Source organism: Protomyctophum bolini, assembly GCF_963924005.1.
Source record: "Protomyctophum bolini genome assembly, chromosome: 3".
In the NCBI taxonomy this organism is placed as follows: Eukaryota; Metazoa; Chordata; class Actinopteri; order Myctophiformes; family Myctophidae; genus Protomyctophum; species Protomyctophum bolini.
In genome coordinates this window covers 51970552-51988232 of record NC_137864.1, presented here as the reverse complement: position 1 = coordinate 51988232, position 17681 = coordinate 51970552, and the positions used below count along the sequence as shown (strand labels likewise).

At 40.3% G+C, this 17681-nt stretch overlaps 1 protein-coding gene and 1 long non-coding RNA gene across 3 annotated transcripts in view; one reads left to right on the top strand and one right to left on the bottom strand.

Moving 5' to 3' along the window:
• Nucleotides 1-835: 835 nt before the first annotated feature.
• On the bottom strand, nucleotides 836-9403 carry LOC308312735. The gene is made up of 9 exons (XR_013963802.1): nucleotides 9095-9403; nucleotides 5487-7607; nucleotides 5262-5329; nucleotides 4790-4853; nucleotides 4465-4515; nucleotides 4128-4348; nucleotides 3439-3712; nucleotides 2929-3009; nucleotides 836-1749 (listed from the first exon to the last, which is right to left on the bottom strand). It is a non-coding gene; the product is annotated as an uncharacterized lncRNA (long non-coding RNA).
• A 1572-nt stretch (nucleotides 9404-10975) lies between these two features.
• The window catches only part of LOC308312904 (protein transport protein Sec23A), a 45564-nt gene continuing 38858 nt past the window's right edge, over nucleotides 10976-17681 (top strand). For both annotated transcript variants that reach the window (XR_013963821.1, XM_080759676.1), the window contains exons 1-3: nucleotides 10976-11153; nucleotides 13429-13670; nucleotides 17073-17130. Coding sequence is in view for 1 of the 2 variants with exons in the window: in XM_080759676.1 (XP_080615802.1) it covers nucleotides 13450-13670; nucleotides 17073-17130 (279 nt within the window). In the remaining variant the exon portion in view is untranslated. The remainder of the gene's footprint in view (nucleotides 11154-13428; nucleotides 13671-17072; nucleotides 17131-17681) is intronic.

The following is a 17681-nucleotide window of genomic DNA, read 5'->3' as shown; positions in this document are numbered from 1 at the left end:
TGGGAATTATTGACCCTCGGTGACTCTGTCGCAAAATTCCGAAAATGTGAACCTCTCCGCCGGCAGTTCAGAGGTGTTAAAAGTACTCAAATGCTAATCAGGTTTCTTTTGTTTTCACCTACGTAGCCAGGTATTATATGCCTACAGTACAGTGCCCATAGGCGGCGGGTGTGTAAGGCTATAAAAATTATGCTGGGTATTTTTTTAAATATATATAATATATGTGCGCAGCATTATATAGAAGGCTATTGTGTGTGTAGGTGTGTGTGTTGTTGCTGCTCCCTTGTGATCGGGTAGGTACAGCAACTGGCCTAATCAGCATGTGATTGGCTACTATTGGTATGTCTGTAAACCTCGTCCGCTTCCAGTCGCTTTGTAGCAAGCAGTAGCGCTCGCTGGTTTGTTTTGGGAAACAGCAAAACGCAAAATGAATTTTCCAAGGCAAAGATAAAGTAATTCAGAAGAAGAAGCTGTGACTCGGCTGTCAGAACTCAGCACCACCACCAGTGCACACAGTTCACACACCACTGCAGCAACACGGACACGTTCAGCGGAGTGACTGCTGTCTCTGTGCCGTCTGTGAAGAGCCATGAGCCGCGACTCCCGGGAGGGGCAGCAACACCGCCGGGTAATCTATACAGACTATAGTGAGACTACACACCGACTCGAGAAAAGACCCATATCGTCCAAAATAGGCTAATCAGTCGTTGTCTGTGTATAGGCTAATTCATTGGTAAAAGTACGCTAAATAACTCATTTTTAGACCATTTGGGAAATAAATAAATCCACGGCAGCGCGATCTAAGGGTAATGGACACATAACGGACACCCGGGTATAAATGCAATAATTTATTAACAAGAAAATAATGAATATTTACAGATATATGGCATCATGTAATAATTCATGCATAAATTACAATCAACATGAAACATATTACTTTTATTACATTTTTTTTTTTACTATGGCGTCTTCTCTCGTGCATCATCAGATGTCCGGCTCCATGCTCGCCTCTCCTTGGAGGCCAGTTGGGTCAAAACAAAGTATACCACATTGTGACAGCTGTAGTGAGTCTACAGTCCACCTGCCTGCTGGCAATATAGCCTGGTTGTGATATGTAGATGTGATTGATATTTTTTGTTTGTTTTTTTAAGTCATTCTATAACAAGAACACAAAGTAATTGAATTTATTTTATGTATTAATTGTATTTTATATATTACTATGTTATTACTAATTTTATGTATAACTATATTACTAATTGTATTTATTTGATGTATTACTATGTTATTACTAATTTTACTTCATGCATTAAAAATTGTATTTGTTTTATGTATTACTGTTATTACTAATTTTATTTTTTATGCATTTATTTATTTTATGTATTACTGTTATTACTAATTTTATGCATTACTATATTGATAATTACATTTATTTTATGTATTATTGTCTATATTACTAATTATATTTATTTTATCCATTATTATGCTATTACTAATTTTATTTGATGTATTACTAATTTTTATTTACTTTTATTTTACTATTTTAATTTACTTTTATTTTACTATAATCTATTTTTTTATCGTTCGTTTTATCCATTTATTTATATTATGTAGTTATTTATATTGGTTTATTATTTTATTGTTTAGAGCCCTGATTGATCACATCTACATATCACCACTACCAGTCAGGATCTGAGTGACTCAGAACCCTGGTGACCTCCAGATGGAGCCACACAGGAGACCAGCAACGTCCTAAAGAAAAGAAAGAAATGCTCATTACTACTTTGTTCATAAAACAATATTGATTGAAATATTTATTAACAGTTTGCAGAATTACAGTACATGTCAAGCACAAACTCAATACAAAGACTGTTAACTGTAAGTGGACGACCCAATTAAGCATTACACTTGTTTACAAGAGGGTCCACCATGTTCAATTTATCAAAACATTTAGAGACGTACAAATAAGACACTTCTATATAGTCAAAGAACAGAACAGGAATTCATCATAAAGGAGGTAAAAAGGGAAAATAAACTTATACAGTGAGGGGAAAAAGGGAGTCAAGGGATTCACATGTCTTAATGACGGTTGGTAGGGCGTTCCACATTTTGGTGGCATAGGAGTGAAAATAATTTAGTCCCTTGTTTGTGCCGAATCTGGGTTGTACATGGTTCGTTGCACTCCCTCTGGTGTTGTGGGTGTGGACTTCGTTAACATAAAGGAAGTATCTAGACAGGTACATGGGTATCTTGGTGGTGTATCGAATCTTGTGGACCAGACCCATTGCAAGATGCTGTACTCTGTCGTCGACCCTAAGCCATTCCAGCCTGTCAAAGTGGGCAGGAGTGAGGTAGGTTCGGGGGGTGAGGCCAAGTAGGAGCCTGACCAGTTTGTTTTGGGAGGTCTGGAGCCTAGTTTTAAGGGCCTTTGAGGTGCTGTGGTACCAGGAGGTGCATGCATAGTCAAAGAAACCTTGTACGAGGGCTCCTGTTAAGGTCTTCAAGGTGTTTTTGTTGACCAGTGAGGAGATCCTGCAAAGGAATCTTGTTCTTTGGTTGACTTTTTTGATTACGTTGGTGGCCATTTTATCACCGGAAAGATTAGCCTCCAGGATGGAACCTAGGTAGGTAATTTCATCTTTACGTGTGATAACATTGTCACCAACTCTAACCAAGAAGCCATTTGCCTTGCTGAGATTACTATTAGATCCAAAGAGAATGGATTCAGTTTTTCCCAGGTGTAAAGATAGTTTGTTATCAGCGAGCCAGGTGCAGATTCTACCGAGTTCAGAGCTGAGGGCCTTTTCAACCTGCAGTTTGTTCCTGTCCGAGACTAGCAGTGCCGAGTCATCTGCCAACAGGAACAAGTTGCAGTCACTAAGCTGATGTCATGTCATGATCATAGTGTGTGTGCATGTGTTGTATAGTTACCTTGCTGTGATGTAACTCCAAAGGTGATCAGAAATAGTTGCTCCATCGGCTAGAAACGTGCTCTTCACCGGCATGATGATCCTAAAAAAATGATGATTCCATGATGATTCATAAAAAAAGTCTATAGTCAACCCTAACTGATTACAGAACATGATATAAAAAACACAACTAGAAGGATTTAGGCCTGTCACAATTACCTAATCGCCAAGTATTTGAGATACTTTTTTAGAGTCATAATCGTCTCCATGTTGAAAATGTTCATATATTGTCAAACATTTTAAAGAAATGATGCAAGCAACCGATCTACAAGCTCTAAATGTGTCCATTCTAACAAAGAACGAAAGAACACAGCCCAAATTAGCTTTGCTGTGTGTGTGCGCGTGTCCTGTCACAACATACACATGCACTTACAGTAACGTTTAAGAATAGGGATCGACCAATTATCGGCAACGGACGATTATTGGCTTTTTACGAAGCCTAAAAAAGCCCTAACCCTAAAGCGGTTCGTACCGTTGAGTTCCTCACTGAGAAGGCCCAGGTCCGAAGTCCTCCAGCGTCTACCCAGATCTCCGTCCTCCGTCCTCCCATCCATCCAGGCCCAGGTCCGAAGTCCTCCAGCGTCTACCCAGATCTCCGTCCTCCGTCCTCCCATCCATCCAGGCCCAGGTCCGAAGTCCTCCAGCGTCTACCCAGATCTCCGTCCTCCGTCCTCCCATCCATGGACAGACCTGCAGATCTCCATCTCTAGAGGCTCCAGCCTCCAGCTGTGTCTATGATCTCCATCCTGAGAGAGAAAGAAACCATTAGCTCTACAAGCTCACAACACGTTGCAGTGTGAGCTTGTAGATCTGCTATTTTTGCTGAACGGAATAGGGATGCTGGGGTTGAAGTGGTTAACAAAAGTGTCAAAGACTTTGATTAGCTTGGAAAGCTGACAGACATTCAACCAGAGTGCCACTAGGAGGCATCAACACATTACAGTCCTCAACATCTTTTGTAATTTGTATTCAAGTTGTTACAAAGACCAAGAGGCACGCTCATGATATGAGATATTGACTCTCAAACTATTGTGCAGATTTAGATTTATCCTAAAATATTTAAAACATTTGGATTACTGTAAATGATGCCATTCTTCGTACCATAACAGTACAAAAGCAGTTATCCATCCTCAGAAATAAGCAAGAACTATTCCTACTCACAGCTCATCAGAGTCCTCTGAGGAAGCCCCCGGGGGGGGAGCTTTGGAACGGATCTCTGTCCAGGGAACATCAGATCGTCTATTGATATCTCCATTCTAACAAAGAAAAAAAAACACACCAAATTAGCCTTTCTGTGTGTGTGTGTGTGTGTGTGTGTGTGTGTGTGTGTGCACTCCCTGTCCAGCAGCCGCGTTCCAGCGACGTCTACCGCGATCTTCATCCTAACAAAGAAAGATTGATTAGAGTGACCAAGAGCCAGATATATATTCTATCCTGTCACAACATATATACATAAAACTTTTATTTATAGAAGTTGTTTACCCTAACAGGGTCTTACTTTGAGTCGTCTTCAGAGGAATGCAGATTCCTGGAGAGACCTGCAGTACATCTGGAAGAAAGACATGGCCGTTATCGTCTATGAATGGCTTCATAGAAAAGAGCTTCGCACATCACTCCCTTGTTGTTGCTGTCAATAGTCTGGATAGTCTATACTTCTTATTCTTGATGACAATTGTTTATGAATTTGATGCATTACTATGTGTTGTTGCTTACTGTAAGTCACTCTGGATGTGAGAACTGCCTAAATTGTTGAAATTCCTAGACGTATAATCGTCCAGTAAAAAGAAACCTCATAATCGTGAAAGGCCTAGAGCGGTTCTTACTGTGCGGTTCCTCACCGGGCAGGCCCAGGTCCGAAGTCCTCCGGCATCTACACAGATCTCCTTCCTAAGAAAGAAAGAAGTAAGGACTAAATTTGCTTTTGTTGAGCTGCATATTCAGAACCACTTAAACCCTCTATAGATTTGATAAAACAGACCTTTAAAGAGAGCATTTGGTATATGCTCCGATTTCACTCTACACAAATTGATTTGCCAAACATAGCAGATCTACAAGCTCACAACACGTTGCAATGCGGTGTGAGCTTGTAGATCTGCTAATTTGGCTGAACGCTCCCCCCAGAATAGAGATGCTGGGGTTGAAGTGGTTAAAAAAAGTGTCATTAAGACTTTGATTAGCTTGGAGAGCTGACAGACATTCAACCAGTGCCACTAGGAGGAATCATACTGCCATGCTATACTTCGTACCATAACAGTACAACAGATATCCATCCCAACAAGAAATATTCCTACTCACAGCTCATCAGAAGTCCTCAGAGGAACGGATCTCTGTCCTTCCACGACGTCTACCACGACCCATCCACCCTAAGAAAGAAAGAACGAAAGATTAATTTAAGTGACCAAGAGCCAGATATACGTACATTGTGTCCTTTCACATCATACACAAAATGTATAGAGAACATTTAAAACAGAAGCCGACCATACCACTCGCAGTAATAGAAAAGTCTAAGTGGTTTCTTACTTTGAGCCGCCTTCAGAGCCCCCCATGCAGATTCATCCATGGACAGCGAGAACTGCAGATGTCCACCTGTAGGGGCTCCGGTTGAGCCTCGCAGCATCTGGAATGAAGACATGGTGGTTATATTCTATGAATAGCTTTGCACATCACTCACTTGTTGCTGCTGCCAATAGGAATTTGTGATGTCTGTGTGGCGACAATTGCTGTGTGTCTGTTTTTTTTATAATACATACAATTTATATAGCACTTTTCAAGGTACCCAAAGTTGCTTCACAAAACAGTAAAAACAAATTTATTTGAAAATAAACTAGATTAAAAAGGTTCAAAACTAGAATTTTTTGGCATGTTTGTGAAGCTTTTCGGTTCCACACCAGTAACTGCTGTTCAGCTACATCCACGACCTCCCTGCAACAACATCAATGAAGTATGGCTATGCAGACGACCCGAGTACTGTGTCCCAGTCTGGAGCCGTAGCTCTCATGTCAAGAAGCTGGATGCTGCCCCTCAACACCGGATGGGCCACCCCAAACAAACTGCCTGCCTGTTCTCGCTGGAATCACTCCAACAGAGGTCAGACGAGAAGCAGCCACGCTGGCCCTCACTGAGAAGGCACAGCTGAGTGAATCCCAGCCATCTCCTCCACAAGGTCGTCAGAGACACCACAGCACACGTGCCTCAAGTCACGGTGCCCTTTGCCACAACACACACACACACACACACACACCAAGTCACTGCGACCTTTGCCACAGCACACGTGCCTCAAGTCACTGTGCCCCTTTGCCCACAGGCTCAGGAACTGCTCCACACAACACCAGCTGACACCTCCAAGGCATCCTGGGTGAAGGCAAGACAGAGGGACCAGTGGAATACATCGAGGACCGCAAATATGTTCTTTGCCAGCACCTCCCCTGCAAGGAGTGGACAACCCTCAAAGCAGAAGTGGGACATCTCGGACAGTGCCCACTGTGAATGCGAGGATCCACTACAGACTGTGGAACACGTAATGACCATTTGCCCCAAATACCGGCCACCGAATGGTGATTGTGGCTTAGGTGACCTAGACAATGACACATTGTACTGGCTTGCTGCAACAGAGCTGAAGTTCTATGGACATACGGCAGAAGATGTTTAAGAAACTTATTTTTTGTAATTTCTTCATTTTTTCGGCAAACCTTTGTGGCATTTAATTTATAGAACATGTGGATGTTTCTTTATTTATTGGTGAAGTTTTAGTGCCACTTGTGGCATTCTTTGAAATGTATTGACACATTTGATATATGTTTTTGTTAGGGATGTCCGATATTTTCGGCCGATAAAGGCATTAAAAATGTATACCCTAACCCTTAATTTTACTTTATTTATTATTTTACATTAAAAACATCTACAAGCTCACAATACAATAAGACACATGCGAGCTTGTAGATCTGCTATTTTCAAAATATTTTTATACATTTGAAAACTTGAGATGAGAGATTAGATCATTTTAGATGAGACATTTTGCATAATGAGTAATTATTAATAATTACTTTAGGTATTTTAAGTACATTTTATACCAAAACCTTTGTACCTTTACTCAAGTACATGTTGAATTGTAACGGAGTATTTCTATATTGCAGTATTGCCTACTTTTATTTAAGTAAAAAGTTTGAGTTATGTTTCCACCACTGGAAAAAGCCTGCATATAATATATATATATCGGTATCTGTTGATATCGGCAATTAGGAGTTGGACAATATCCAACACTGACTGTCGGACATCCCTTGATTTGTGTGATTTTTGTGCAGATATTAGTGAGTTTGTGGCATTTTGTGAAGCTTTTGTTTGTTTGTTTTGTGAACGACCAAAGAGCACACCCAGTAGGCTATGTATCACAAGGCTATTCCACCAGTCAGGTGTACTTATATCTACATCTCATAAGCGGCCATGAACTAAACACTACAGATATCACAATTTGACTTTGGCAGCAGCAAGAAACGACTGATATGCAAAGCTCTTCAGCCATGCTTCTCTCTATACAAACGCTCATAATGTCCACATGGACATCTTAGCAGTCAGGATGGGGTGGTTCACACAGGAGACCAGGTTCAGTGTTCCAGCAGCATCTACGGTCATCTCCATCTACATCTAGAAAGAAAGAAAGACATCAGAAGCTGACCATATCACTCACAGTAATTTTAAAAGGATCTCTGGCTAATAAGACAAATATTCCTTAACATTATACTTGCCATCTATAACTAAAATTGTAAAATATAAACCAGTTCAATATTTTATTTCTTTCATATAATCTTTTACTACATAGGAACTGTTCCCGTCGCAGGTTTATGATGTCCATGTGTGGTCCAGCGCTATGGAATGCACTTGCTAATAAAAAGTACTTAAAATATTGCTTTGATGCTTATATCAATTAAGCTGTTTTTGTATTAGCAAACACACGGACAGGCCTCTTTCATACTGGAGTAATTCATCCGCTTCATTTACAGACATCAGTAAAACGTGACGTGACGTCCGTATTTAGAATACAACAGCAGCGCTTATTTTCCAGATCCAAACTTAGCGTTGCACAAAGCTTGCTTAATAGCAATTTACAATTTACAATTTAGCAGACGCTCTTAATCCAGAGCGACTTACATTAAGCAAGAACAAAAAAGCATGGGTATACATCACATAAAAACATTTATCATGAAACATGCGTAAGCTAAGAAAGTAACAGTGGAATATCTATAATGAAACTATACATATAAGCTATACATCTATACTACTATGCTATACATATGTACTATGACGTGCTATGACAATAGCACATACAATGCACTTATGCTGTCTACATAACATGCTATAAGTCTGTATCAAATGCTATCTAAGTCTACAGAATTGCTATCTAAGGGGGTGGGGTAAGTGCTATGGGCCATGATGGAGTCTGAAAAGGTGGGTTTTCAGACTACGGCGGAAGATTGGGAGTGATGCTGCAGTTCTGACTGCAATGGGAAGTGCATTCCACAGTTTTGGAGCCAGAAGGGAGAAGAGTTTGGGACATGTGGAGTGTTGTCCCGGCGTTTTTAGTGAGGGTACTTCCAGCTTCCCTGCGTTGGCTGATCTGAGTGAGCGGGAGGGTTTGTAGGGTTCGATCATACTTGCAAGATATGGGGGAGCCATACCTTTGGTTGCTTTGAATGCCAGCATCAGAGTTTTGTATTCTGTGCGGGCAGCGACCGGGAGCCAGTGGAGGGAACGGAGCAGGGGGGAGACATGTGAGAATTTTGGCTGGTTGAAGACCAAGCGAGCTGCGGCATTTTGGATCAGCTGGAGAGGTTTAAGTGCACATGCTGGTAGGCCAGTAAGGAGGGAGTTACAATAGTCAAGTTTTGACAAGACTGTTGTCTGCAGGAGCTGGGCTGATTCCTGGGTGAGAAACGGTCTAATTCGTATAGCGACATCAATTAATTCCAATCCACATTAAATGTCGCGCTCTGCGCGTTCATTCATCCGTATCACTCATTTCATTAGCTTCAATAGCGTGGCTAATATGCCTTTCTTTCTTTTATCACCAGAGATATATACGGTTTAACAACGTGCTCACACTTTGGGACTTGGGCGTCTTGTTGTTTACTCACTTGTAGTTGTTTGTCGATGGTGATTGATGATGACTGCAACAAGTTGATATTATGGTAGGAGTTTGTGTCGTGTGAGTGTAATGGTTTCAAAATAAACGGGGCAAACAAAACAAGAACAGGCTCCAGACATAAACTAAATAAAGGTCTCAAAAAACAGACGAGCGGAGGGTTCAATAAACAAATAATGAAGTACTTTTCTTTCTTCCTTTCCTTTCTTGTTTGTGCGTTGCGTGCGAGCTGTTGAAATCAGTGTCTCTGCTCCGCTCGGCCGCGACAGTCCCCAACCCAACGCAATTCTGTCTACCTAAAGTAGGCTACCAGTGAAAACATCAACTTCTTTTTTTTAACTAGAAGTTGTAACTATTCTAATAATCGCACCGAAAATAGCCGATCTACAAGCTCAGTAAAGCGAGTACCCGTTACGTGTTGTGAGCTTGTAGATCTTCGGAGAATGCCGTGCGTGCGTGCGTGCGTGTGACGTCAGTAACGTCGGTAGAGGGCCTGTGAGCCAATGGGAAAGCGCTGAATGTGTGTAGTAAGACCACGTCACTGTAGTGGAGTTTGTACCAGTGTTGCCATGTCTGCTTATATCATAAGCGATTTGGGGCTTGTTTCTAGTGTAGTTGCTTATTTGGGCTTGTTTCTAAAGTGTAGTTTCTTATTTGGGCTTGTTTCTAAAGTGTAGTTGCTTATTTGGGCTTGTTTCTAAAGTGTAGTTTCTTATTTGGGCTTGTTTCTAAAGTGTAGTTGTTTATTTGGGCTTGTTTCTAAAGTGTAGTTTCTTATTTGGGCTTGTTTCTAAAGTGTAGTTTCTTATTTGGGATTGTTTCTAAAGTGTAGTTGGGCTATAGTTTCTAAAGTGTAGAACTACACTTTAGAAACTGTAGAGAAACCATAGCCCAAATAAGCAACTTTGCTTATTTGGGATTGTTTCCTAATGTAGTTTAAAAAAATTAATTAAAATTACTTTTTTCCCCGTGATTTGCATTTATTATTATATATATTTTTTTTAAATAGCAGATCTACAAGCTTATAGATCTGCTATTTACAAATAAAGTAGTATCGTCGCTTCTTTTGGGCTTGTTTTCATAAAGACCCTGTTCCTCCTATGCCACCAAAATGTGGAACAACAGTCATTAAGACATTAAGCAAATCCCTTGACTCCTTCAAAACCGCTCTCAAAGGGCACCTACGGACGGCTGCAATTCGAAATAACTGGCCCCCGTAAAATATGAATCCCCCCCACCCCTATTTCCCCCTCACTGTATATGTTTCTATTCCCTTTTTACCTCCTCTATGATGAGTTCCTGTTTTGACTGTTTTGTCTCTTTAATGTTTTGATGAATTGAACATGGTGGGCCCTATTGTAAACAAGTGTAATGCACTTGTTTACAATAGGGCCAACAGTTTTTGTATTGAGTTTGTGCTTGAAATGTACTGTAATTCTGCAAACTGTTAATACATCAATCAATCAATCACTTTTTTCCATGATTTTTATGTATTATTCTTTTTAAATAGCAGATCTACAAGCTTATAGATCTGCTATTTACAAATAAAATTGTATAGTCACTTATTTTGGGCTTGTTTTCATTAATTAATAGCCTACCCTGTTTTTTTATTGATTGAAATATTTATTAACAGTTTGCAGAATTACAGTACATTTCAAGCACAACTCAATACAAAAACTGTTAACTATAACTGTGAGTGGACGACCCAATAAAGCATTACACTTGTTTACAAGAGGGTCCACCACTCCACCTTGTTCAATTCATCAAAAGTTGCTTATTGTTGCTTATTTCTCTCACGCAACCTGGCAACAGTGTGTTCTATAGTACAGGAACCAGTTGTTCCCCTCAGACAGTTGAGTTCAGTCGGACCTCCTCTCCTCTCCTCTCCTGTCCTCTCCGTGGAGGCCCTGCGTGTGTGTGTGTGTGTGTGTCCCAGCCATCTGCCGCACTCAGCTACTAATGTTCATGTAAATTAGCATATTTACTATTTAACACTCTTTATTTGGGATCTATACCGGCGATCATCTCAAACTACAGAAGAACATAACAAGGTAAGAAGAACTAATGCTATGATGATCGTAAAACCTCTACTTCTCCACCGAATGAATAGAAACTAACAACACATTATTATTCGCTTCCTTCTGTTTACCCTGGCTGTGCTGCTGCTGTGTTGCAACGCAACTGACCATTTGTCCGTTTCCCGTCACAAGTGTTTTAAAAGACACCCCCCCCCCCCCCGACCCTCACTTGCATGCATAATGTGCTCTTTGAGAGATTAATATGATTAATATGAAGCCTAACGCCGGCGGTATAGGTCGATCATCCAATGTGTATTGTGTGTGTGTGTGTGTGTGTGTGTGTGTGTGTGTGTTTAATAGTAGTAAAACGAGTTGGATTTTCCAATATCCTGCTATTTTCAACAACAATCGATCTCCTTATCCCTGCACCCACCCACCGATTTCCATTATTCGTGTTGGTTTTTCCCTCTCAACAACCCCCAACCCAGCTGATAGAAATGGTGCATAGCCCTGGCTACTGTACTCTTACTGTATACTCGACATTAAATGCTCGGAATAGGCCCTTTGTATGTTGAATCTAATTAATGTGTGAGACGCAGAACGTGGGAACGATTTCCTGGTTACAAATGTACTGTACTGTACTGTACTGTACTGTACTGTACTGTACTGTACGCACAAATTGATGTTTCTTAGAGAAACAGAAATAACATTTACACTATAGCATATTGTGTCATTTATGGATTTATATGTCTGTTCCATTTATCTCTGACATATTATATCTCATAATATATCAAATATATTTGAAATATTGTCAGATATTTCACAAAGCCCTCTATATATCCTCCAATAGTGTCCTGCATGGTAAGCACTTTACTATAAATGCTCTCTAAGCATGTTAGGCCATGTCTGTTCGTTCACATAACGTGATGATAACACCATTTTCACATGATCACCTAATAGATTCATCGATTCATGAACATACAATTTACAATGTAGGCATTTAGCAGACGCTCTTAATCCAGAGCGACTTACATTAAGCAGGAACAAAAAAGCATGGGGAATACATCACATAAAAACATTTATCATGAAACATGGTTAAGCTAAGAAAGTAACAGTGGAATATCTATATAATGAAACTATATTATAAACTATACATATATACTACTACATATGTACTATGGCGTGCTATGACTACATACAATGCAATTATAGTTCTGTCTACATATTACATAACATGCTATAAGTCTGTATCAAATGCTATCTAAGTCTACATAAATGTATAATGTGTCATGTATGGATTTGGGTTATATGTCTGTTATATTTATCTCTGACAATAATATCCTATATCAACTATAATATTAGATATTTCACAAAGCCCTATACTATAGCCTCCAATTATGATATGATTTATGATATAGCACTTTATTGTCAATTCACACTGACGTTTTGTCTTGCAACCCAGCAGCTGCAAAAAGTATGCAAAACACATTATACTGTAACTGTACACACATTTGACATAACACAAAGAACAAGACAATTTACATACATAAAAGACATGAAGACAAGAGCGATATCCACCGCCTAGATTACCGCCTGTAATATCCTAGCGTAGTAAAGCACTTGATTTACTAAAGACTGTCTTTGCATCCTGGCTGGATCTACTGTACTCTACTGTAGTTAATAGTATTGTTGTCAACTCAACACCTGTTCACAAAAGGTGTGAACGTCAACTAAAAATACCCTGTACGTATGTTAGCAAGAAGTCTAACCTAAAAATATCCTGTATACGTTGTTTTAACAAAAGTACGTGTAACCTAAAAATATCTCCCAGGATTCCTCCTCCTCCTCTAATCTGGTACTGTACACATCATCAAACTATGCTGCCGGTCAGGTTTCTGATGACACACTTTAGTTGGAGCGTCATCTTTTCTTTCTCTCTACCTACGTCCTATTTTACCCAAGCGCCATGGAAACAATTGAAACAAAGCCCGTACGGTAGTATATACAGTGGGAGACAGGGCAGAGTGTCAAAGAGCCTTCACAGGAGAAGGAGAAGAGAGTGCTCAACCTGTTATTAATATTGAGACACACCGGGGTTGTGTGTGTTTCTTGTGCTAAACTTTGATCAGCGCAAGAACGTTGTGCTCTTGGACGATCTGTTAAAGGCACACCATTTTTTTATAATATATATCATTTGACTACTTTTCCTCACTATTTTTTTTTTTTAAAAACCTCTGGGATTCTTTAATAATCTCTGCTCTCCCTCCCGTGTCTCCTCTCCTCTCCTCTCCTCCTCTTACGGCTGAAGCTTTTCTTTTTGGGCGATCCGATGGCGACCTACCAGGAGTTCATCCAGCAGAACGAGGACCGCGACGGGGTCCGGTTCAGCTGGAACCTGTGGCCCTCCAGCCGGCTGGAGGCCACCCGTCTGGTGGTCCCGGTGTCCTGCCTCTTCACGCCGCTGAAGGAGAGGCCCGACCTGCCGCCGGTCCAGTACGAACCGGTGCTGTGCAGCCGGGGCAACTGCAAGGCCGTGCTCAACCCGCTGTGGTGAGTTGAGTTCAGTTAACCCATTCTGACCTGAGATCAGATTCTATAAATGTCTTCTTCTACATCCTGACAGTTTCTCTGTAAAAGCTATGTTTCTATATGTCAGTCGTTCTTCGATTTTTTTCAAAAATAGCAGACCTACAAGCTCGTAGCGCGCCACTCGGTGGCGCGCTATGAGCTTGTAGATCTGCTATTTTTCAATAGCTATATGAGAGAGTTACTATAGTAGCTAGTATAGTAGCTATATGTGAGTTAGTAGAGTTTATTTATTTTGGTCATTAAAACAAATCAATACAGTGCCTGCTTTTTTTTCTTTGCAAAAAAAAAAAAACATTGACCAAAAAGGTGTAGGCTGAAGCCTAAGCTTATAGTGCCTTTAACCCTTCTAACAGATAAACGGCTTTCATAGGTAGAATAATACAACAAAACAAACAGAAGGGGGAAAAAAAACAAGAAAACAAAAACACAAACAAAACATAACATAAAATAAAGACAAAGACAGACAGGACAATACGGTTAACAGGAACAAGACAACAAAGAACAAAAAGAACAAAACACAAAACGAGAAAACAAAACATCATATCAATGTTCAAGTTGAGTTGATGGGGGGGGGGGGGGGGGTAGAGGGTATGCACATACTGTAAAGTGAAAAATGGCAAATCGAGAGATGCAAAATTAGTGACACCGGGAGTTTAATGTCATATATCGTCGTTTAACTTATTCTGACATGAGATCAGATTCTAATAAATGTCTGTTTGAAAATGACAGTTTTCTGAAAAAGCTATGTTTCTATAGTCAGCCGTTCTGGCGCGCTATGAGCTTGTAGATCTGCTATTTTTCAAAATCTAAAGCATAACGTGATGCTAACACCTAAATGGGTTTCCGGCCCCCAAAATGGGTTAATATATCATATATCGTCGTTTAATGCAATCAAATACAGCTTTTCTGTTCGGATAAATGGGCTGTCGATGGAGAGGCCAGACAGTAGTTTTTTGCCACTCAGTCAGTAGGCATTCCTGGATAACCTCCAGGGTTTGATGAGGATGTCACACAACACGCATACACTCCATTTATTAATCGACATTTTTTTATAAATACAGAATCAGTTTTTTGTAGATGAATATACAATTCTAAAATTACAACTTCACTGAGATGTGAAGCTTGTTCTTTGCTGTATAGAATGAAAAGCTGCTGTGGGTTTTTGTACTGCTCTCTAAGAACGGTGTTAGGGGAGGAGGGCATCACCTGCCCAGAGCTCTGTGACTCAGGTAAACATTGCTGAGGTGAATGTTTAAAGGTGTGGTGCTGTTAGCACAACATCAAGAATGTGACAGCACGTCCGACTAGCCTTTTTGTAGCTGCAGTTGAAGCCTTTGGGCTAAAGTTTGTCAGCATGTCTCTGCAGACACACCTATAAACCTATAACAGCACAATACATTATGACGCTGCTGGCATGTGGAGGCTTTAGAGTACTCACTTTTATGGTTGTCACTCACAATTATCACATACATACTCGTCTAATCACGATTATGCAATAATAGTCATAGCCTTAAACAAACACTGTCACTGTAACTCTGACACTTGACACTTCATGGACTAAAGGGACTTACTGTGCAATGTGTCTTAATGTATGTTTTATGTCTTTTGCACTTCAGCTGGATTACAAATCAATGTGGTTGTCTTGTACAGTGACAATAAAGATATGCTGATTCTGATAAAAAAGCAGATCTACTAGTTTACAAAGCTTAGTTATAGATCATGTTCACAGGATAGATATGATCATGTTCACAGGATAGATATGGGAACCACTTAGATTCCTCACTCACTAATGACTAATGACTAATGACTTGTCATGCGCGTATATCCAGTTTCTTCACTTCCTCTCCCAGATATAATTGTATATAAAACATTAGATATAATTGTTCAAAACACCAGATTGAATATATTAAACACACTGGTTAACAGCTAAGCAAAGCCAAGCCAGCCTATCGGGTTATAGCGCTAGATAAAATACAACAAACTGTGCTGTTTATCTGATAAACTTGTGATAAACTTTATCACAAGACACAGCATTCTCAGAACTAGAAAGGGGACGTACAGGAACACAGCCTACACTACAGTACAGTACAGTACAGGAACACAGCCTACACTACAGTACAGTACAGTACAGTACAGGAACACAGCCTACACTACAGTAGAGTACAGTACAGTACAGGAACACAGCCTACACTACAGTAGAGTACAGTACAGTACAGGAACACAGCCTACACTACAGTACAGTACAGTACAGTACAGTACAGTACAGGAACACAGCCTACACTACAGTAGAGTACAGTACACTACAGGAACACAGCCTACACTACAGTACAGTACAGTACAGTACAGGAACACAGCCTACACTACAGTACAGTACAGTACACTACAGGAACACAGCCTACACTACAGTACAGTACAGTACACTACAGGAACACAGCCTACACTACAGTAGAGTACAGTACAGGAACACAGCCTACACTACAGAATAGGAGCTGAATGTTAACAGTACAGGAACGTAGGCCTACAGTACAGTACAGTACAGTACAGGAACACAGCCTACACTACAGTACAGTACAGGAACACAGCCTACACTACAGTACAGTACAGTACAGGAACACAGCCTACACTACAGTGAGAGCTGAATGTTAACAGTAGAGGAACACAGCCTACACTACAGTGGGAGCTGAATGTTAACAGTACAGGAACACAGCCTACACTACAGTGTAGGAGCTGAATGTTAACAGTAGAGGAACACAGCCTACACTACAGTGTAGGAGCTGAATGTTAACAGTACAGGAACACAGCCTACACTACAGTATAGGAGCTGAATGTTAACAGTACAGGAACACAGCCTACACTACAGTAGAGTATGAGCTGAATATTAACAGTACAGGAACACAGCCTACACTACTAGTAGGAGCTGAATGTTCACGTGTCACTTAGCAAAGCACACCAAACATCGCAGGAACTAAATTGGGTTCAGGTTCAAATAATTCTGCACCGTCGCAGTGGTCGTGAGGTCATCGTGTCCGTGTAGAAAAATGCCAGTCATTTATTGGTATATTTCTGTCATTTGTCATATCTGTCTTGTGTACTTTCTTTTTATTACGAAGCCTTAAAGCCAAAGGGAAATGTCATTCTAATTTATATTCATAATGTTCCGATTTCTACCGCCAAAAAGAAAACGTGATAAAATCGCTAATCGCAATTGTTTGTTTGTGACAATTAGCCGTCAACTGAAATGTGTAATGGTGACGGCCCAACTCACTCTCTGCTCTCTCTATCTCTCTCTCTCTCTCTCTCTCTCTCTCTCTCTCTCTCTCTCTCTCTCTCTCTCTCTCTCTCTCTCTCTCTCTCTATCCACAGTCAAGTGGACTTCAGAGCCAAGATATGGGTGTGCAACTTCTGTTACCAGAGAAACCCAGTAAGTAGTGAATATCTGCCGCCAATTACAATTTAAGGCATTTATCAGACGCTCTTAATCCAGAGCGACTTACATTAAGCAAGAACAAAAAGCATGGCAATACATCACATACATAAAAAGTCGTTTATCATGAAACATGTGTAAGCTAAGAACGTAACAGTGGAATATCTATATAATGAAACTATACATATATACTATACCATACTATACTATACTATACTATGCTATTCATATATACTGTAAAGTGCTATGACTACATAAAATGCAATTCTAGTGCTGTCTACGTAACATGCTATAAGTCTGTATCAAATGCTATCTATTAAAGTCTACGTAAAGTGCTATCTAAGGGGGTGGGCAAGTGCTACGGGCCATGATGGAGTCTGAACAGGTGGGTTTTCACAGACTACGGTGGAAGATTGGGAGTGAGGCTGCAGTTCGGACTGTAATGAGAAGTGCATTCCATATAGTTTTGGAGCCAGAAGGGAGAAGAGTTTGGCCAATCCGCCATGTGCGATTTTTATATGAAGGCACAACGGGGCCTGTAAACGTTT